The sequence below is a fragment of the Pseudonaja textilis genome, chromosome 9 (assembly GCF_049901715.1).
Source record: "Pseudonaja textilis isolate UNSWEBS1 chromosome 9, rPseTex1.2, whole genome shotgun sequence".
Classification (NCBI taxonomy): Eukaryota; Metazoa; Chordata; class Lepidosauria; order Squamata; family Elapidae; genus Pseudonaja; species Pseudonaja textilis.
The window spans coordinates 27,194,385-27,216,206 of record NC_141998.1 but is presented as its reverse complement, the minus strand read 5'-3'; the positions used below and the strand labels follow the sequence as shown (position 1 = coordinate 27,216,206).

The window sequence follows — 21,822 nt, the reverse complement described above, 5'->3', positions numbered from 1 at the left end:
ACCCTGCAAGCTCTGGGTCAGGTGCAGCACAAGAATTTCAGGAAAGGAACTGCGCCAGATTCCTTGAGCCTCCAATTTCTCTCTCTACCTTTGACAGGCAGCCCTTTATTTACCGCCACATTTGAGCCCAAAATTTATGTTGCTAAATGAGACACTTGTTGAGTGAGTTTTGCCCCGTTTCATGACCTTTCTCGCCACGGTCGTTAAGTGAATCACTGCCGCTGCTAAATGAGAGACTCGGCTGTTAAACGAATCTGGCTTCCCCGTTGGCTTTGCTTGTCCGACGTATTTGATCCTGGTTGGGCCGTTGCAACAGACACAGCCAGGAGCCTCTTGCCAAAAGCCGCCTGAGCGTTGATCGCGCGACCCCCGGGAGGCGGCCGCCCTCTGGCCGCGCAGGAGCCCCGGCCCTTCTGGCACCGGGAGCCTCGCCCGATCCGCCCAGAGCCTCCGGCGAGCCCGGCCCGGAGCTCGGGTGCCGGGTCCGCTTCGGCCAGAAAAGGGCCCTGCGAAGGCGGAGAAGAGCCGCGGCTGCCCCCGGCCGGCCCGACGAGGTCCCGGCCCCACGTCGCCCCGCCAGGAGAAGGTCGCACTCCCTCGCCTGGCGGGAGACGCCCCTCCTGAGCGCCATCCCACCGCCCATTGGCCAGGGTGGACGCCACTCCCTCCCAACGGGGCTTCCTGAGTTACGAGAAAGGGCTCCATTTCACGCATGCGCAACAGCGGCCAGTCGCCGATTCGGGCCCCGAAGCGCCTCCTCTAGCCTCCCGGGCTCCGAGTCCGAGAGGGAGCCGGGTTCCAAGGCGGCCTGTGGCGGCTACGGGGGAGGGGCGGAGGCAGGCCCGCGGGGGTTGGGGGCCTCGACGGCAAGCGGCGCGCTTTACTGGGGGGGCGGCGGCGAAGACCCCGAATCTACAGCCTTGGGAGACGCTTCCCAGACAAAACCTGCCGAGCTCCTTCGCGCCTTAGGAGCGCCCCCTCTGCGCCCCAGTGGGCCTCCCATACCTATTTCATACTGCGGGGAAGCTGCACACCGCCCCTGGGTAGCTCCCAGCGCAGCAGCCGGGTGGGTGGATCGCCTCAAGGGAAAGAGCCCGCCGCTTCCCAGTCCCCTCTCATGGGAGCCAAATAAAAACGGCCCCGTGAAGAATCACGCCCAGAATTGTTAAAGTGGTTACCAGAACTCAAGGAGCGAAGGATGCCCAGCCACCCCCGGAGATCACCCTTCGCTTGCCTAACTGCAGTGGAGTTGTGGGGAGGCCCCTTGAAACGAACAGAATGAGGCAAAACGCGGCGGCCGCAGCATTAACTGGGCACAGAAAGCAAAGAAGATGATACTGGTTCTCTCCCTTGGTGTCAGCGCCAGCCTGGGCTGTTCTGTTTTGTATTACTTCCTCGGATACAACAGGGAACATGAAGGCTTCTTTCAGACCATTATTGCCTACCCATTTATGTTACACCTGACTTTGTGACATGGAGCTGCAGAACAAAGACAGCAATAGCAGCGGCCACCGGCGGAGAGTAGGATGAGCAGGTTTTCCAGACAAGGAGAGGTGCCGCAGGGCCTGCTTTCTGCATCAAAAGCAGAGCCCAGAGCAGGTATGCTGCACTTGTGTCCTAGAGAAATCCAGGTAGATTTAATCCATTGCTCAAAAATGCTGGTCCCAGGAAAAAGCTGGGGTCAGACCTTGCAAACATTTCCCAAGAGCTGAAAGTCATCTTTAAAGAAAGGGGTTGATACAGCACAAAATTTCCAAATGAGCAAGAACAAAATCCCCAAAGAAAAAGGGGGAAAAAAATACAACCTCTATTTTGTCATCAGTTTGTGCCATGTTCCACTAACCATGTCCATCGTAAAAACAGTAAAATTAACTGTAAATAAATAGATGTTGATGATGCACACAGGGACTTGAGGAAGTGTTATAATTCATCATTTTTTCTGGTCTCTTTTGCTTCTGCAGTCTTATCTGTTTGTGGGCCTACGTTAAAGACAAAAACAACCAAATGTTAAATGTTCAGATGCAAGCATCTCAGGAAACATTCTCAAAAACCTCCCGCTGGCCTTTTGCTGTCGCAGGACGAGAGTCCCCACCCCCACGTGATCTCTGGCCAATCAAGAGGCTCCTTGGGATGCAGAGTGCCCAGATTGTGCCCAGCTCCTGCCAGTTCCAGCCCACTTAAGCAGCTTTGCACAACATTCATTCAACCAGCATTTTCCCATCATCTGCATGGCATGTTAACCGTGCTGGAAATGATAGAGGTACTCTTCTGGTTACCATGGCCTTTGGGATGGGGACTGCTGATACTGAGCAAGGTGGCTGCAATGACCAATTATTGTCCTAACTGCAAGGTAAATGGGTCGTTAACTGGGAAGTGGCAGGGTGAGAAGCCTGGGAGGGCTGCAGGGGGGTGGAGCGACAGGAAGGACGAGGACAGAGAGGTCGTGGGAAGTAGGGCCCAGCGCTAGCATGGGTGAGAAGAGGCTGTGGGTCAGTGCAAGCCCCAGGAGGCTGGGGAAACTGACCAGAGCAACGTGGGATCTTCCCTGAGGGCTCCCTCACGGATTTAGGTTGGGGGAAGCCATCAAGAGAGGCAGCAAACTGTGATCATGTGGCCCTGGGGGGGTGCGATGGACAGACCTTCACGGACATTGGTAACAAGGTCAGTGAGGGAGGACTACAGGTAAGCGCCACGGCTGTGCTGTCGCGCTTGTGGCTCTGGGTGAATGTGGACATCTGGTGCCTGGACTCCAGTCTGACCCAAGGAAAGGCTCCCTCCTCCTCCTCCATCTGGGTTTCCTTACCTCCGTCTGGGTCCAATTCATTGCCCAGTGGCGTTTCCTCCTCCACGGGGGGCTCCTTGGCTGGGCTGGCATCTTCCGGTCGATCTGCTCTTGGCAGAGAAAACCACAGTTGTGGAGAGCAGAAGCCTTTCCGCAGCGAAGGCGGCCCTCCTCCCTCGCTCCCCTCACCCAGCGGGCAGTCTAGTAAAGGCACCCGAAGGGCTCCCGAGGGCTGCTCTGGCTCCAGTCCAGGACTCCTGCTCACCTTCCGGAGTCTCCTGCTTGGGAGGGGGGCTCTTGCCATTCTCCCTCTTCTTGGGCTTGGTGAACTTGGCCTTATTGAGAAGGTACTGCACCTCCCGGTCCAAGCCTGCGATCTTCACCTCAATGTCTTTGGAAAGCAGAATGGGCTTGGCGGTGGGGGGCAGCTTGTTCTGCTCAGCCAGCGTCTCGTTCTTCCACACCTGGGAAAAGGCAACCAGCATTCGGCTCCTGGCCGTCTTCACATTGGGAATGCCACCACTGCAGATCCTCCCGAGGGATATTATAGCCGCTTTTTACCATTTCATGTAAGGTTAAAGGCCGGTGGCAGTAGAATTCAACAGGGCCACCTGAGGAATCTGACTGGGCACAAATCCTGGCTATGCCGTGTGGAGCCAGGTGACCTTGGGGAACTGGCCTCCTGCCCCAAAGAGGGAACTCGGAGACAGGAAGAGCACCAACGGGTCGTGGAGCAGAAGCCACCTGGGCTTTTCGGGATTAAGTGCGGCTCTCGAAACAGGCAGCTGTTGTGCCACTCTCCTTTTTGGGGGGCCCTCCAAAGGCGCCCCCTTTCCCTGGGGCTGGAATCCCCGATGTTGCGGGTGCCTCCCGTGGCTGCACTTACCTCCGTCTCATTGATAGCTTTCTCCAACGTGCTCAGCTCGATCTCGGTGAATATCTGATCAGGCTCCGGGATCATTCGGGCCCCCCTGAAAGGAGCAGGGAAGGGGCTCAACCTGCCTGAAGCAAAGGCGCAGGTGCCTCTGGCACAGGTGGCAGTCCTCCTCCTCAACTGTACCAGGGAGAGGGCAGCTGGTGCTGCTGGGAAGTGCTTCTTTCAAGCCAGCAGGCTGGACTTAAGAGCTCACCATCTATTTTTGCTAATAAAACTGCAGTTTGATTTAAGTCAGCAGTCGGAGGCCCCACAATTTGAAGCCTTTCCCAGAAATCCCTTTTCTAGTTTCTGCTCACAGAATCAATTCACAATCCCTGAAAGGCTACGGAAGGGGGAAAAAGCTGCAGGGCTGCATCAGCACTCTGGACATGCGCAGCCCCAGCTGCAGAAGCGGAAGCTTCCCCCAAGTGGGGGGTGGGGGGAAGGGCCCTGGCTTGCCTCCTTCCTACCTGAGGAAAATGCTGGAGTGATTCAGCAGGCTCTCCAGGGCAGCCAGGCGGTCTGGCCACTTCCTCCTCTCCTCCACGCGGAAGAAGAGGCTCCGGCACAACCTCCTCAGCTCAGAAAGCTTCTCCTTCAGCTCCTGGGAATCGCAACAGAGAGGAAATGGAGCCCGGCACAAAGCCATCCCTGGGGGGATTCTGATATGGCAGGAGCCGCCCACGCAAGCCAGAGGCAGCTCATAGACCACGATCAATGGACCAGGTCTCAGCAACACCAATGCCAGGAGAGCTGGTCAGATATGTGCCAATAATAGTGGCCTCATGGACGAGGCTTTTTGTGGCAACTGTCATGGAGGGGGTGCCAGCACACAACGGGCCACGGGCCACGGCGCTGGTCTGCCCGACCCACCCTGGGCTGAGGCAGCGCAGTCTCTTCCTGCGAGCTCCCCTGACGAGGAAAGGGCATCCTAAGCAGCCCCACCCGCCCAGCTACCCTTTGAAGGGACTGCGTGAACTCCCCTTTTCAACTGGCCCCACCAGCATGGCCAGTAACGGGGGAAGTTGGGAACTGGAGGCCAGAAGGGTCTGGAGGCCCACATATTGCCTGCATCTTCCTGGTCCAGCCTCGCAGAGCCACCAGCGGGTTCTTCCTCGTCTTTGCATTGGCGACGTCTCACCTTTGTTGGGGCTGTATAGCCCTCGTCTTCCATCCAGCTGGAAGCTTCGCTCAGTTTCCTGGCTATTTCCTCCCTTTCTTCTTCAGTTGCCACAAACTGGTACTCCTCCTGATAGAGCTTGTCCTGCAGAGCACGAGAAGGACCCGCTTTTCTGAAGAAGGGCACCTGGGGGAAGGTGTCCCTCAGGCAGCTGCCCCCGTTTCCTCCTGGCTGGCCAAGGAACCGCGGCTTCTTGACAGCGTCCGAGGAGATCCGCCGGGCTCTTCAAATAGATCCTACGCTCGTACCTGGGTCTCAAAAATGAAGGCCTCCAGGCTGTTGGCTGACTTCTCCCTCTCCTGCTTCTCCAGGTCCCTTTCGGTCAGCTCCTGCAACCTGAGGTTGGGCGAGGTGAGAAGGGCAAAGGCCCAGGCTGCCCATCCCCCCAAAGGCGAGAGGAGGAGGAGGAGGGGCTGAGCCCCCCACCTACTTCTGGCTGGAGCTTTGCAACTCCTCCGGCAACAGGTCCAGCACGTCGTGCATGTCCAGCTCCACTGCGATCTCCTCCACCAGCCGCTGCTTCTTGGCCTTCCTCTCCTCCTCCACCGGCACGGCTGCCACCTCGGGGCTTTTCACAGCGGGGCCCTCCCCCTTTCCGGCCTCTGCTTGATCTGGGGCTTCCTAGATTGGAACGACGACGTTTCCAGTTGCTCCCTTTTCCTTTTTTTCTTTGGGTTCTACTCTGCCTCTAGGACTAAGTCCCCAGAACACTTCGCTTCCGTGAGCCCTGCATTCGCTGGGTCACACAGCGGGTGTCGCTTATGGGGGCGGGGGCAGGTGCCCCCTTGTGGGGCCAGTCGGGCCATGGAAGCGCCTGCGGTCTGAGAGCCAATGTGGATCAATATCAGGCCTCAAGAGGAGATGAGGATTCGGACAAGCCCACTGATGAAATGTGGCCCCGGTCGGGGAGACGCCAGTGGCTCCGCTCCGCTTGGACATGAGGTTCGTTCGCTCCATGAAAGTCTCCCTCCCACCCACCCCTGCCAGAAAAGAAGGGAGGCCTCACCTTGGACACCGGCTTTTCTCCAGCCTCCTCCTGCTGGCCCTCAGGGGCAGGAGCCTCTCCGGCAGGCTTCTCCTGGGAGCTGGGTGGCTGCTTCTCACCCTCCTCACTCGCAGGCTTGGCCTGGTCCTTCTGGTTGTCTCTCCCAAACTCCACTTGAGCCTCTTCCTCCTCCTGGGGTGGAAAACCACAAGGGGCCCTGACGCTTCTGCAAAGCCAGGCAGCTCAGCCAAGCCGTGTGGAGAGCCAGCCCAAGCCCACGTAAACCCCATGGCCAAACCAGCTTCCCGAAAGGCCCATGCACAGGGGGCCCTGAATCCTCCCCCACCCCGCCTTGTGGGTAGTAACTGCAGCCCAGCCCGCGTCAGGCTCCAGCCCTTACTCACGGGAACAGCCTCCTTCACGTTCTCAGGGGCTTCTGGCCCAGGGCTGCCTCCTCCAAACAGGCTGGAGATTGTGTTTCCAAGCTCTGCCCAGGAGGAGAAACAGGCCTCAGAAGCGCTTCGGACAAGGCCGAGGGTCTTGGCCGGAGCTCCTGCTGACCCCTGTCCCAACCACCCGCCAAGCCGAAGGTCTTACTGCTGAGTGTGGATTCCTCCTCTGGCTTCTCCTCTACCACAGTCTCAAATACAGACTCCACCTGGAAGGGGGCAGGAAAAACACACCTGCAGTGTGGGCTGGAGCTGGAGGCTCCAGGTACGGGCAACCTGTGGCCCTTGGCCTTTCAACCCCTCCCCAATCATGACGGCTGAATGTGACAGGAAAGTTTCCTGTCATTTTGAAAGAAATAAACACATGGAAACCACCGGGAAAGCTTTCACCAAGCAGACCACAATAGAAAAAGGGTAACCAGCGTCGCTTATGTGACGCGACCTAAGGTCAAAGGCCCCCGTGACTTACCCGGTCGAGGCTCAGCACGCCACTCTCGTCCATGTGGAAATGAGCCTTAATGCCTTTGGATTCGTACTCCGGGTGCTTCTTGAAGCTCTCCCCCACACCGCGCAGCTTCACCTTTGTGAGGTTCAGGGACCCAAAGGCTCTGAGGCAAGAGGGACACGGGGGGGGGGGGCAGTGAGGCCCCTCCTCATTCTGCAGCCCGCTTCCAGCTCTGCCGGTGAGATGCCCAACCCCTACACAAGCCAGGCATGGATCTTTTCCCTCGACTGCCTGCAGGTCCCAAAAGGAGCGGAGGGGACACACTACGTCGGGCCAGGTGGAGGGCGGGGTTTCCACCCACGTCTTGGGCATTCTTCTCCCCCGGGAGCTACGCAGGCAAAAGCTGCTGCCCCCCTCCCCCACCCCCAAGTCGGCCTAGAACTGCCCTCACCGTAGGTCACTTTCGCTCAGGAAGCTCATGTCGGCATAGTTGACCTGGAATTCGAAGTCGTCTGTGTAGCGGTTGAAGGTGATCACCTTGCGCTGAGGATACGGTGCCATGCGCTGGAAGAGGATGCGCCGGTTGTGCTTCAGACTCCTGGACTCGTCCCCCTCTTCGACTTCCCGAGTGAACTCGACCTGTGGGAAGGAAGGGGGGGGGCGGGGAAGGCGGCCTGCTTGCTCTCTTTGCCACTCTAGAAAGTGGCCCAGTTAATTCCCCGATGGCCGCCCGATGGCCACCTCTACCTGCCCTTACCTGGATCGGGTACATGGCTGCGTCACGGACAACGAAGGGCTTCACCTTGAAGGCTTTGCTCAGAGCAGCTGCCTGGTAGACGGCACCCATCGCAGCAGCCTCATCAGCATTGATGTTCTTCCCCAGCTCTTCCCTGGAGGAGATGGAGATGCTGTGCCCCTCTGCTCTGCCAGTCAAGTGAAGGTCAGCCCCCCCTCCCCACCCCATTGTTAGCTACACCCCATTTCACAGGAGATAATGCCTGGGGTGGAGTGTCCCCAGGAAAGAGCTGGCCTCAGTCTCCATGCCTGCAAGTCCCGGGTTCTCAGGCCAGCCAGGAGTGGGGCGACCCAGGAGGGATGCCTTGGATGAGGTGCGACGGGCTCCATGCTCAGCCACCCAAGGTGGCAGTGGGGAGGAGGCCAAGGAAGCCGCCTTACTTGCCAACCACTTGTAACAGAAATTCCTGCACTTTCGGCACTCGGGTAGCCCCTCCAACGAGGATCACTTGGTCAACCTCATCCTGAGAGGGGAAGAAAAAGGCACAGAGCCGGTTTTAGGAGGCAGGCCGAGCCTTGCCATCACATGGACAAATCCTGGGTGTAGTTCTAACTGAGGGCGGCGTTCAGTCAGAAACAAGAACGTATCCCGGTTAACAAAGTGATGTTTTCCAAGCAGAAGGAGCAGCTGCTGTGCAATCCGGCCCCTTTCATCGGTAATAACTGGTGGAGCCCTGTGACCCCCAAAGGTTGCATCCCATCCCTCCTGTACCTACCAGGCTCATCTCAGCGCTACTGAGGGCCTGCCAGACGGGGCCTGCCACCCGCTCGAACAAGTCAGAACACAGATTCTCCAACTCTTGTCGGGAAACCTTGGCCTTAAAATCGATGTCATCCAACAGACCCTCAATCTGGAAAGAAGAGAACCTGAGAACCGGCGTGGGAGGCTCCCCTTCTTCTCCAAGCCACCCGCTTCACCGAGCTGCCAACCCTAGGCCCCTTGCGCCTGGCTGCAGTCAAGAGCTCTGGGCGCCACCTGCCTGAGCCATGTGGTCCACATTGGCACTCAACACTGTTTTCACCCGGTTGGCTTCCTTCAGCAGCTTGGCCATGGCACGGAGGTTCTGCCGGACATCCTTGCCCGGATGCTGCTCATTGAAGAGTTTGGCCAGGTGGTCACGCAGGCGCAGCTCCATCTGCAGGCCTCCCAGCGTCCGATCGAAGCTGAGCGAAAACAGCCAAGGGAGAAGGACGTTGGTGGGAGCTTCGTCCTCTCCTCGGACTCCATTCCCCCCACCCCTAAGGCTTGGCCTTCCCTCAAACGTCTGACTTCTTTGCACATCTCTTTCCTTCTGCCTTGCCAGAAGATGAGAGATCAGGCTTCAAACAGGAATTCTTACCCAACACCCCTGATCTGCAGCTGAGGTTGGACCCCCGAGTCCTTGGATTTCATAGTTTGGTAGGTTACAATGGTGCAGGTGGTACTTCCTGCCCCCATATCGTAGAACATGATGTTCTGAAAAGAGAAAAATGTGGCACTTCAAAGGCCCTGGAAGAGTCATTCAGAAGGTTCCTCTAGAAAAGGGATGCGCCTATTCCTGAACCAGGTTGGGAACAGACCTCCCTGAAAAGAGTCGACTTCTGTGGTTGCTAAGAGTCAGTCCTGATGGCACATAATCAATAAATCCACAAAAGCTTCATCTTGAAACTGGGAAAGAGACCGCTGTCCCTGAATAGTGCACCATCCAGTTTGCCCCACCAACCTCCCTGGCCCAACCCACCTGAGCTGTGGCATTGATGTCTTTCCTCCGGAAGACGCCATAGTTCAACGCCACAGCGGTGTTATCATTGATGAGCTGCAGAACCTTAAGATCGGCCATTTTGGCTGCATGCAGGACGGCTCTCCTCTCTGCTTGGTTGAAGTATGCAGGGATGGTGATTACTGCATCTCTGACTGGTTGCTCTGAAGGAATAGCGAAAGCAGCTAGTTAAACGCAGTTCACATACCTTTTAACTTATTGTCCTTTACTTCGCTTGCAGGCCAATTTGAAAATGGATCTATTTACAACGCTTGTCTCATTTCAGCAATATACTAGCCAGCTAACACAACATTATTGCTAAAAACAACTCAAACATTATCAGCAATAAAATAAAGATCTAAAACTGCGCAATGCTTGCAGCACTTTTGGTAAGTTGCTGTTAAAAGCTTGCAATAAAGTTAAAGTAATGTTAAAGTTGATTGCAAACTCACTAAAATTGATTGCAAAGACACTTGGTCTTCCAGAAGAGAAGGAACCCCCACCCCCTTTCCAAAAGATTGAACATTGCAAAGGGATGCAATTGACCCTGAAAATACTTGTTTCCTCTTCCTAACGTTTCAGGGAAAAAGCCCAGTAAGCAATCTAGTATTGTATCCTAATCTCATTGCTCTGTACTTCTAGATGGAACTAACAGAAAAAAAAAATAACACTACCCGGAGAATCACTTCCCCAGCCTTTCACTCACATCCATCCCCAAAAGTAAATTCTCATGCCTCCATGTACACACAAAAGCAATTCCAACCTGCAAAGTCCTCAGCCAGTGCCCGAGAATAATTCAGGACCATACCCAGCATCTCTTCTGGAGAATATTGCAACTTGCTGTAAAGAATAAAAACGATCGAGTCGTTAAAGATGCTCGTAGAAATACGTTTCGCAGCAAGACTTTATCCGTACAACTGCAACTGGTTCACATCCCATTCCTTGAACAACGATGACAGGCAAGTGCCTACCTCCCACCACAGTTATTCCAACAGGCGCTTAATGCCCAGAAGGGGAAAAAAATGAACAAAACGCAGGACTTATTTCCCGCAGGTACAAAACTCTCTGGCTCAACTTGGTCGTTGTGTCCGAGCAGGGAGAGATACCCACTCTGAGAGTCTAAAGATGACCGTCTCCCTCCTTGCATCTTTCTCCAGCCGATGCTCTGGGAACCACGACTGGTACTGAGCCACTTGGGGGTTGTCAAAATGTTTGCCCAGAAGGTCTTGGAAATAGCGGAATGTGAGCTTTGGAGTTTTCATAGCCTGTAAAATGAAAGGGCCACAACACCCAATGCTCAGTGGCGGCAGTGCTTTCTCCTCCCAATAAGGCTCAGGTGGAGCCACTTCCAAGTGGCAAACCTGGCCCTGCATTTTGCAGTGGGGACCCCAAAGGCCAGGAGAGCCTGTGAGCTGCTTAGTGACGGGAGCAGGGGGAAAAGAAGAACGGCCGGGCCGGGCAGGGCAGGAAGAGCCCGAGTGCCGCCCGAGAGCAGAGGATCCAGGGGGCTGGCAGGGCTCACCATTCCCGCTGCGCTGTCCCCGAAGAGCCGCTCGGTCTCCTTCAGCGCCACAGCCACGGGGGTTTTCCTGCGCGACTCCCTAGAGCGAGCAAGGCAGACAGGCCGGCCGGTGAGTCTCCCCAACCAAGCGGGGAGCTTCCAGCTGAGGCCCGGGGGGGGGGGGGGGGGGGGGGCTCCCGGGCTCACTTGTTCAGGACGATCTCCATCGGCACCCCGGGCTTGACCAGCGCCACCTTCAGGGACTCGCTCCCCAGGTCCACCGACATCACAGCCAGGGAGTCTGCAGCACAAAAGCCTCGCTGGCTCCGGTTCTTCCGCCGAGGGCGCCGCCCCCGCACGCCCCCCCACTCCCGGGGGCGCCCAGCTCTCCGCCCGGGCCCCCGCCCCTCCCCTGCCCCGCAGGCCGCAAGCCCGGCCGAAAGGCTCCCGCGCCTGGCTCGCCAGGGCAGGGCCGGGCCCGCGACGGTTGGGGCCGCTTCTTCAGCGGAGACGCTCACCGGAGAGCGCGGGCAGGCAAGCCAGCGCCGCCAGCACCAGGCGGCCGAGGAGCGGCAGGCGGGGCCTCCGGGCCGCGGGAGCCATCCGGACGAAGCAAGGCGGCTCGGCTTCTTCGGCTGGTGGCGGAGCGAGCGAGCGGCGTCCCGTGCAATGTCCGCAGCCGGCACGGCGTGCCTCCCTCGGCCGAACTGCTCCTTCCGCGGCGGCACCGACGCGCCTCCAGCCAGACGCGGCGGGCGCTCATTGGAGCGGCCACCCGCCGCACAACGCCATTGGTCCACGTCCCCGGCGTCGCGCTTCTCCGGCGCCCGCCCCCGCCGGAGGAGCATCCGGGGGCGTGGCCCCACCGAACTCCAGTCCCCAAGAGCCCCCGCGGCGGGGCGGCGGGCCTGCGGAAGTGGCTCTCCGTCACCCGCCCGCCGCGAGCCCCTCCCGCTCCGCCAAGATGGCGGCCTACCTGCAGTGGCGGCGCTTCGCTTTCTTCGACCGGGAGCCGCTGACGGACTCCGACGGGACCCCGGTGCTGCTCCCCCCGGGCATCGTGGTCTGCGACTCGGGCAGGGGCAGCCTGGTCTTCGGGGATATCCTTCCGAGGCTGGGGCCGGCGGGGCGGGCGTCCGGGGGGGCGGGCGGCGGCGGGCGGTCTTCGGTGGACGGCCCTTAACCGCAGCCCACATTGGGAAGGGCACATCTGGTTCCTGCCGCGCTCGCTGGAGCTGAGCAGCTTCCAGGCCTACAAGCTGCGGGTGACGCACCTCTTCCAGCTGAAGCAGCACAGCATCCTGGTGTCGGTGGGCGAGGAGGAGGCCGGGCTCAACCCCCTGGTGAGCTGCGGGAGCGGAGCGGGCCCGCTTTGCCTGCCGGGGGCTTGAAACCTGCTTTTCTGCCGCTGGTTGCCTGTACGGTCTCTGCGCTGGTCAAGAGATTTCCCTCCTGAGCGGCTTCTCCATTGACTTCCACACCAACCTGTTCACCTCTTCCGCCTCTCAAATCCTCTAGGCCAGTGGTTCCCAACCTTTTTTTTCGCCCCGCACCCCCTAAAGAAATTTCACTCGAACCTCGCACCCCCTGAAATAAAAAATAAATAAAAATGCCAACATATAGCCAATATTCTATTATTTACCTGGACTTTTCTCGCCTGCCCTGGAATATTGTCTCGCACCCCAGGTTGGGAACCCCTGCTCTGGGCGCTTTGTCCTAACGTCTGCATAAGCAAGGCCTGTTACCTTGCTTCCAGACAGAGTAATAAGACTAGTCAATCTAAATAACAAGGATACAGTTAAAAGGGGGTATTATAAAGGCAAAATATGCAAGCCAAAAAACCTCTTGCAAAACTTACCAGTCCAAACATGCCTATATTGGTTGCAAGACAGTTTCCCTAACAATCTCTTTGTGATTATTTGTAGGTCAAAGTCTGGAATTTAGAGAAACGTGATGGTGGGACACCTCAGTGCACCAGGATTTTCCCTGCAATACCAGGCAATAAACTCACGCTGGTATCTTGTCTCACCGTCCATGAAAATCTCAACTTCATGGCTATTGGTAACTAGAGTTGCTATTGTGTATTCCAAACATTAATCGGAAAGTGAACTGGGAAGAGAAATGCTTGGAGAGGCGGTCAGCAAAAATATTTTTAAAACCTGAAGTAGGTTACGATTAAAAGTTGTACATGGGGCCCCTGGAGAAAATCCCTAAATGTCAGCTGGTGCGAAATGCAGCACTGTGGGCTACCTTGGTTGCCAGTTTGTTCCCAGATCTAATTCTGGTGTTAGGTGGTATGGAACAGGTCACCCGAAGGTCTGTTCAGCTTAGAAGAAGAAGAAGAAGAAGAAGAAGAAGAAGTGGAGAATGTTTTTGGTCTCTGGATCTTGTTTCCTTCTTTCTCATAGGCTTCGTGGATGGGAGTGTGGTGCTCATCAAGGGGGACATTACAAGGGATCGGCATAGCAAAACTCAAGTCCTCCACGAAGGAGGCCATCCAGTTACTGGGCTTGTGTTTCGCCAATCAAGCAAAACCACTCATCTGTTTGTGGCTACCACTGAGAAAATCCAGGTAGGCTGTTGGTCTGTGGGGCAGTGAGGATGTGGTAGAACTCGGTTTTGACCCACACTTCGCCTGATTGGGTTTCTGTTCTCACAGCTGCCCTTTTCCTTGGCTTTGCAGTGTTACACACTCTCGGTGAAGGATTGTCCACTGCTAGAACTGGACATGCGTGGCTGTGGACTGCGCTGCTCCACGCTCAGTGATCCCTCCCAGGACCTCCAGTTTATAGTGGCAGGAGATGAATGTGTCTATCTGTACCAGCCAGATGAGCGTGGACCTTGCTTTGCCTTTGAGGGTCAAAAACTGATTGTCCACTGGTATCGAGGCTATCTGGTCATTGTGTCCAAGGATTGGAAAGTATCTCCCAAGTAAGTTTGTTTTATTGCTGGGATGGTGCTTTGGACATTTAGAGGAAATACCTCTAAATACAGGTATGTTTCTGAACATCCCTAACCGTGGTAGTAATTTGTATTTCTAATGAGCATTCTTGTCTTTCATTTCCCCATAAGTAGCTGAACAGTTTCAGCTTTGCTTTCCAGATTGGGTTGGAACTCCTCATTTTCTGAGAGTTGTAAATAATTGATGGAGAATATAATTGCCACTAGGTACCTAAAAGCACATGACTGATTTTGGAATCACACGTAGTTTTCAGTAAGATTTGAGGTATCAGTTTATGAAATCATTCGATGCCTGTATCTACGCTTAGAAAGAAGTCTAGGACAGCCCACTGTCTCTGCTAAATGCATCCCTCCCTTTTTCAAAGAGTGCAGCCCCTTGTTGGCATTACTCTTTGGAAGCCTGCAGGCTGGTGTCCTACGGCTAAGGCTGCAGCTAGAGCTTCTGCGAACTCTTCCTTTATTGAGGACACACGAATGAGTTCACGGTCTCTTTATTTTAGGTCCTTTTTGGTTGAATAGCTTAAACGTAACTTGCAAGCTTGTACTTTGCTCGTTCCTCCTCTCTGCTCCAGATCTGAGTTTACTGGAGGAGATGCACAAAACTCTGACAAGCAGATCCTGAATATTTATGACCTGGGCAACAAGTTCATTGCCTACAGCTCTGTGTTTGATGATGTGGTGGATGTCCTGGCCGAGTGGGGATGCCTCTACGTGTTGACGAGGGACGGGAAACTCCATGTGCTTCAGGAGAAGGATACGCAGACCAAACTGGAGGCAAGAGGCCCTTCTCTGTTTTTTCTGGAGCTCCCTGGGGCAGAGATAGAGGGGCTCTTGGCCAAAGAGCTGCAGCACATGCCCTGAGCTGGTCCTGGGGTGCGGGTGGGGGTGAGGGCAGATGCCTTAAGGCCTGCCCGTTGCAGAATTCTTTCCACACCAGCATCCATACCAGGCTCTGAGGAGATGGGTGGACTTGACAGTCTAAATATCCTCACTGCCTCTTGCAAACCACTGGATAGAGCAGCTTTGGCTGGACCCTCTGGAACCTTTCTTGAACCACCGCTTCCTTTGATAACAGATGCTCTTCAAGAAGAACCTTTTTGAAATGGCCATCAACCTGGCTAAAAGTCACCACCTGGACAGCGATGGGTTGTCTGAGATCTTTCGCCAATACGGAGATCACCTGTACAATAAGGGCAACCATGATGGTGCTATTCAGCAGTACCTCCGGTAGGTAACATTAAAGAATTAGGGCGCAGATTTGGCCTCCCTCGTTCATGGGGCTTGGCACTGATGACGAGGCTTCTCCTCTGGGCTCGCAAAGCTGGGTTAGCATCCAACTAATTTGCATCTTCTCGCGTGCTTCTCTTGCTGTCATGCTAAGAGGGGGCTTCCCAAGATGGCAAATCTGTCCAAATGGAACTGCAAATTGATGTTTCCAGTGAGCATCAATATCCCGAGAAAGGTCAGAAAGGAAGCTGGATGGGTCCTGGCTAGTGAGAGAATTGTTTCCTCCTCCTCAAATAAATGGAACAACTGCCTAGGATGTAAACAGATATGGAGTTTGGAGATCTACAGCGTGCAGCAACTCAGGGTGGGAGTATCTTTAGCAGGGTGGTTTTGAAAGAGGATTTGGACTGATGAAACCCTTCGATTGATGCCTCCTCTGCAGTGGCGCCAATGGTGGTAGCTGCTCTCTTGTTTGTGACCTGCATCGTTTTAATCCCAGCAACTGGGACTTGTGCTCTTTTCTTAGCACGATTGGGAAGCTGGAGCCATCTTACGTCATCCGCAAGTTCCTGGACGCTCAGCGGATACACAACCTGACCGCCTACTTGCAGATGCTCCACTTGCAGTCACTGGCCAACGCGGACCACACCACCCTGCTGCTGAACTGCTATACCAAGCTGAAGGACATCTCCAAGCTGGAGGAGTTCATCAAGGTGACGGGACAAAGGCACCTCAGGGCTTTTCCTCCTAGATACCAAATGGCCCTTCTCTATGAACCGCTTCCATGGATGGAAGTCCCTGGCTTTTAACCGTGTCTCTTCTGGCAGGGCGGGGTTATGCTAATCAGCTTTCAAGTAGACTGGTTGTGCGGATGTCCTTTACGTATAGGTTGTGTGGATGTCCTTTCCTATATACTATAGGTATATAGTAATCTCTGTTCTCTGCCTGAGTTGCCCGATGGGCTAGAGTTTTCTTGGAGCAAATATAGAAAACCTTGTGACACACGATGCATCCTCCCTCCGGTGGGGATGTCACTTCAGCCCTGGAATGAGGAAACTTTAGAAAACCTGCCTTTGCAAGGGAAGAAACAACAGTCATGCTCTCCCTTCCACTGATGGGATGACTAAAGTAGAGTTTCTCTTTAGGGATTGGTTCTTTCTGGGTCTAACTTTGAAGAGGGTGAGCAGGGAAGGCCTTCCTCCTGCTTTGCAGTCCAGACATTTGGGCAGAAGGCTTAGCTGGCTCAGTCGGGAGCTTCCAGGGTTGACTCCGTTCCCTTTGGGCCTTCTGTAGACCAGCGAGAGCGAGGTGCACTTTGACGTGGAGACAGCTATCAAGGTGCTTCGCCAGGCAGGCTGTTACTCACATGCTGTGTACCTGGCTGAGAAGCACAAGCACCACGAGTGGTACCTGAAGATCCAGCTGGAAGATATCAAGGTGAGGCCAGCCTGATTGCTTCTGGACTGCTTGTTTGGCAGCCAAGGATGTTGGATGCTAGGAAGGAGGGGAAATTGGGACCGTAAGCCTGGTCTGAAATGGCTCAGTCTGGAGAAGAATCACCCCCCGCTTAAAGGCAAACACAGGCAAAACTCTCCTCACGGCCTGCTTCCTGGGTCTTGCAGAACTTCCAGGAGGCCCTGCGTTATATCGGCAAGCTGCCCTTCGAGCAGGCTGAGAGTAACATGAAGCGCTACGGCAAGATCCTCATGCATCACACCCCCAACGAAGCCACTGAGCTGCTGAAGATCCTCTGCACAGACTATCGGCCGACGAAAGAGCCAGAGGGGTCCGGCCTGCTGCCAGAGCGGAGGGTATGGGCTGAGGCCTGGCGGAGGGAGAAGGGGCAGGCGGGAGCGGGGTTTGGGGCACAATACCATTTGCCCGAGGAATGGGGCCGAAGGGCTTTCAAACAAGAGGAAGCCAGATCCAGGGGTCGGGGGTGCTAATTGGTGTGTAGTCTTGGCCAAGTGGGAAGCCACAGGCAGGGCACAAAAATCTCAGCGTCGTCTTTGTGCTGTTGCCCAGTAGAGCAACTCTATTCTCCCCCCACTGGTTTCATTGCAAGGCGTCCTGGGGTTCCCACTGTGCCCAACGGATGCTCCCTGTGGGGAAATGTTGGTGTTCTGGGGGCAGGTGGATCTGCTTGGGGTCTAGGAGAAAGTTTGCTCTCTGGCTTTCACCCCCTTCCGCTCCCCCCACTGTTTCATGATGCAGGCAAATCCCGATGAATTCATCCCCATCTTTGCTAACAACCCCAGGGAGCTGAAGACTTTCTTAGAACACATGTCCGAGGTTCAGCCGGACTCTAAGCAGGGGGTATACGACACCCTGCTGGAGCTCCGTCTCCAGAACTGGGCCCACGAACAAGATCCGCAGGTACGTCCTGGGCGCGTGGGTCGTCCTGGGAGGCTCTGGAGTGAGTCCGACGTCCGCGAATCCCCTCTTGGGTCCTCCCAGATCAAGGAGAAGCTGCACAATGAGACCATCCTCCTGCTGAAGAGCGGGAAGTTCCAGGACGTCTTCGATAAGGCCTTGGTCTTGTGCCAGATGCATAACTTCAAGGATGGCATCCTCTACCTCTACGAGCAGCACAAACTGTGAGTGCAGAGGAGCGAGCCCTTCCTTCCTTGGGGAGGGGGAGGAGAACGGCTGGCCAGTTTCAAGCCCTTGGCTGCCCCCTCTGCCTTCCCCCCCCAGGTTCCAGCAGATCATGCACTACCACATGCAGAACGGGCAGTACCGGAAGGTGGTGGAGGTGTGTGAGCTGTATGGGGAACAAGAGGCCTGTCTTTGGGAACAAGCGCTCGGCTACTTCGCCCACAAGGAGGAGGACTGCAAGGAGTACATGGCGGCTGTGCTTGCACGCATCGAAGCCAAAAATCTCATGCCGCCTTTGCTGGGTGAGGCCAGGCTCTGCCTTTGGGGTGAGGGTGCCGACAGCAGGCAGTGAGCTGAGCCAAAGAAAACGCCCCTTACCCGTGCCCACCCTGGGAAGTTGGTGACGGGGAGCCGACTTCTGCTCCGCAGATATTAAGGGCTCGCCATACAGACGGGTTAGATGTGGGCGGAAAATATTCACAGCACAATTGGTCCTACTGACAACAGTCATCAAGCTTTGATTTGTGGTCATCTTGGAGGATTCTCACAACTGCGCAGCTCTGCCCTTGTACGGCAGCCCCTGCTCCCCCTCTCCTTCCACACTGGGCAGTGCCCTCGAGGGAGAGAGGCTCAAACCCTGAGACCCACTGCCAGCCTGTGGACGAGGGAGTTGGAAAGTACCTTGTTGAATTTTAAGATAAAAAAAGCTGGGTATTTTAGTAATGTCCCCCAGTTGATAAACAATACTCCTTTCTTCCAAAAGGCGGGAACCCCTGATATTGGGGTGCGGGTGGGGTTTATATGCTGTGTTTTATGCTATTCTTGTTGCTTCAAAGTGATCTTGACAATACAGGAACACCTAAGTTTGTTTTGGGGTGGGTTGCTGAAATGGCTGAGACGTAGCCTGGCAGCAACACACACAATAGCGACAGGACTTAGACTTTGACGTATTGCCACACAGGGTTCCACAGCCCTCTCGGGGGGTTACAATACATGCGTTATTTTCGTACTACTGCCAACAGTCTGGGTCCTCGTTTCACTGACCTTAAAAGGATGGAAGGCCGAGTCAACCTTCCGCTCGTCAGGATCAAACTCCAGGCTGTGGGCAGAGCTTGCCTGCAGTGCTGCAGTTTTTCCCACCAGGGCTCCTACTTTCTGGCTCCGATCCATATTGTGGACGAAGCGGTGCAGGATTGCAGCTGCACCCCTGTTCTCTCCTGTCCTGATGGGTGTCTCTTTTCTAGTTGTTCAGACTTTGGCTCACAATTCCACGGCCACCCTGTCCGTCATTAAGGATTACCTCATCAGCAAACTGCAGAGACAAAGTTGCCAGATAGAGCAGGATGAACAAAAGATCCAGAAATACCGGGAGGAGACCAAGCGGATCCGCCAGGATATTGAGGAACTGAAAACAAGGTAGCTACGGAACCTGCTGCTAGATCTGTCTCAGAGCCTGCAGATTCCATCCCGGATCCTGTCCATTGCCCTGTCCTGCGGCTGAGGTAGTGCAGAAACGGAAGGGCTTCATTTCCTGCGAAAAAAGGTTGAGGGGGCATTCCTGTTTCCCTGGGAGGCTGCTGCTTTTGACTGCTGGGTGGGAGTGCGGGCAGTGTCCTCGACCCAGGCTTAGAGGCCAAAGGGAAGTGGGGGCTGTAGCAGCGTTTGGGGGAGGTGCCAAGGGGGCGCCCAGGTTTGATGACTTCTTTCTTCTAGCCCCAAAATATTCCAGAAGACAAAGTGCAGCATCTGCACCAGTGCTTTGGAGCTGCCTTCGGTGCACTTCCTGTGCGGCCATTCCTTCCATCAGCACTGCTTCGAGAGCTACTCGGAGAGTGGGTCGGAGTGCCCCACGTGCCTCCCTGAGAACCGGAAGGTCATGGACATGATCCGTGCCCAAGAGCAGAAACGGGACCTGCACGACCAGTTCCAGCACCAGGTGGGTTCTTGGGCGGGCTCTGGTGCTTGTAAACAGGCTCTGCCAATTCTTGTCCCTGCCAAACGTCCTTTTCTTTTGGCCTCCGGCAGCTGAAATATTCCAACGACAGCTTCTCTGTGGTTGCCGATTATTTTGGCCGTGGTGTTTTCAACAAACTCACCCTCATCACAGACCTCCCTCCGAGCAAATCGGCCGCAGCGCTCGATGCAAGCTTGCAGCGGGACCTGCTTGTCAAGACAAAGAGGAGCACCTAGAAATCCTTTCGTCCAGATGTGTTCACTTTGTGGCGCTGGGAACTGGCAAAGACCGCGTCCCATTCAGCACAAACGCCATGCCAGACAGAGGCGGGCAGGGGAGAAAGGGGACTTGGCTGGAGGGACATTAAGCCTGCTTGTGTACCTCAGCTCCTCCTCCTCCCCTGGACAGGCACCAGGCAGGGCTGGGCAGGGAGGGGTGGGTGGCTCTCTGGCAAAAACAGCCCGGCTCGGGCTTTGGCTCTGGCTGGGCCCTGCCTGGCTCTCAAGCGGGGCCTGAGCAGAACCTCCAGCCAGGCCTGCCAGAGCCTCAATGGCAGCCTCAACTGCGGGAGGAAAAACTGGTGTGACTGCATGTCTGACTAAAGGGAGCTGCTGTCACCTGCCTCCGGGCCTTCTTTCACGAGGGCCAGGCGAGGTGAGGGCCCCGGGGCTGGAGGCTCACCAACTACGGGGCAGCTTGGGGGTGGTTGGGAAATCTCACTGGGGCAAAGGTGCGCTTTCCAAGTGACCACCCATCTGCTCTCACGTTCAGCTTATGGTCACTCACTCACATGCTCTCAGCCCTGGGAAATTGCCACTCTTGAATCACCAACGGAGACCCAGTTAATTTAAAATAACAGCAAACTTTACTGATTGCAATGTATATCTCTGTGTACACACGCACCCACGGGCGGGCAGGACCCGTTTTATCTCCCAAGGTCCTTGCTTTGTTGGTGGGGCTCAGGGAGGGGCTTCCCGTGTGCTCAGGCCCAACTTCCTTTGTCTGATTTAGGGGACGTTTTTTCTTTTGGTTCTTTAACAACTTGGCTCCTCCTTACCTGCTTTCCCTGCGTGAGCTTTTCCTGGCTTTTGTTCACCTTGCTTATGTGCTTGCTTTACCTTGCTTTAGGTATGGTGGCTTAGACCTAGTCTCCAGTTAACCAAGGAGATGCCACAAAATGGGGCAGTAGATTTGTTGTCTAGTTGGCGTGGAGATACAATGTTTTAAGAAAACACATTGAGATTAATACAAAGGCAAATAATAGAAAAATTTGAACGCTTTTCCTTCCCCGGCATCCCAAATCGGGTAACCGAGATATAATCCGGTCAATCCCTCCAGATTCTGGGAGCGGAATGGGACAACTCGCTGTTGCCAAGGCACCACTGGACAACTCTCATGGGACAATTTAACAATTTAATTTAAAATAATTTTAAAAATATTTTTTCATTCACATTTCATTTTGTCTCCCCTTTTGCATCCTTTGTTTAATTATTCTACTCCAACATTACTTTGATGTTAGTGTAACTTGTCCATGGCAAGTTGGCCACACAGCGAGTTGTATTAGATGCACTTGAAACTATCCTACAAACACCGTGTTTATAGCTGCCACAGGACTTCTACTCCCAGGAGATTTTGGAGAGGTGGTGGGTCTTCCTGCCTGGGTCCCGAGAAACAAAAGAGGGCGCAGGGCTAGCCTTGGTTTGTGTCCAGGTATATTGTTGAGCAATGTCTAGTTCTGCCTCCTCTGTGGCAAAGGAGTCCCAAACTTCAAATCTCTGGTAGAAACAGCAGCACGGGAGGTATTGTGGTTCCCCATCCTCCCACCAGAAGCCTTGCCAGCAAACCAGATGTCCTTGCCTGTGAGAAGCTGAAAGGGACCTGAGGTTTTGGATAGTCCAGCCCAAAGCAAAAATTCATGCTGTGTGTTTTGTTCACGGATGCAGGCAGGAAACAGATAAATTCTCTAGCCTGTAAATTCTCCCATCTTGATGTCAGAATGAGCTCAAGGGGGCTATTAAAGGGATTTACTGGTTTATTTACAGTACCTTTCTTTTCTAAATTGCAAATGATCTCTGAGCAGCCTTCGGTTTGGGCTATTTCGGGGGCTGCAAAGAAGCAGCAGACGCGGGCCTGGTTAACCTCTTGCACCAAAGGGAAGTTTAACGCAAGGGCTGTCACCACTTCGGTCTCCCAGAGGGCTTGTCTTTAGGGCCCTTCAAAGGCCTCCCCAGGTACCGCCTGGCAGCGGCGGCCTTGATCTGCCACAGGCGTTGGCCTCGGAAGCCTCCGG

The 21,822-nt window shown here is 55.1% G+C and overlaps 2 protein-coding genes across 3 annotated transcripts; one reads left to right on the top strand and one right to left on the bottom strand.

The window, feature by feature from the left end:
• Positions 1–1,434: 1,434 nt before the first annotated feature.
• Positions 1,435–11,501, bottom strand: HYOU1 (hypoxia up-regulated 1). The gene is made up of 24 exons (XM_026709090.2): positions 11,311–11,501; positions 11,000–11,093; positions 10,814–10,892; positions 10,402–10,556; positions 10,055–10,131; positions 9,274–9,455; positions 8,893–9,008; positions 8,533–8,716; positions 8,269–8,403; positions 7,934–8,016; positions 7,515–7,647; positions 7,209–7,396; positions 6,782–6,920; positions 6,461–6,521; positions 6,268–6,350; positions 5,885–6,055; positions 5,309–5,499; positions 5,127–5,214; positions 4,840–4,962; positions 4,169–4,302; positions 3,669–3,753; positions 3,048–3,246; positions 2,804–2,887; positions 1,435–1,979 (listed from the first exon to the last, which is right to left on the bottom strand). Exons 1-24 carry the CDS (start codon positions 11,393–11,395, stop codon positions 1,921–1,923), a joined length of 2,928 nt encoding a protein of 975 aa, XP_026564875.1. The 5' UTR covers positions 11,396–11,501; the 3' UTR covers positions 1,435–1,920.
• Positions 1,962–21,567, top strand: VPS11 (VPS11 core subunit of CORVET and HOPS complexes). 2 transcript variants are annotated; one of them, XM_087938715.1, is made up of 16 exons: positions 1,962–2,350; positions 2,570–2,661; positions 12,718–12,853; positions 13,201–13,364; positions 13,476–13,723; positions 14,326–14,527; positions 14,829–14,980; positions 15,507–15,693; positions 16,274–16,417; positions 16,603–16,791; positions 17,195–17,356; positions 17,438–17,577; positions 17,678–17,880; positions 18,823–18,994; positions 19,292–19,514; positions 19,604–21,567. In XM_087938715.1, the coding sequence occupies exons 3-16, from the start codon at positions 12,844–12,846 to the stop codon at positions 19,766–19,768; spliced, it is 2,361 nt and encodes a 786-aa protein (XP_087794841.1). In that variant the 5' UTR covers positions 1,962–2,350; positions 2,570–2,661; positions 12,718–12,843; the 3' UTR covers positions 19,769–21,567. The 2 variants fall into 2 exon arrangements, with proteins under 2 accessions (XP_087794841.1, XP_087794840.1); XM_087938714.1 differs by lacking the exons at positions 1,962–2,350; positions 2,570–2,661 and adding exons at positions 11,704–11,894; positions 11,989–12,135.
• The last annotated feature ends 255 nt before the right edge of the window (positions 21,568–21,822 follow it).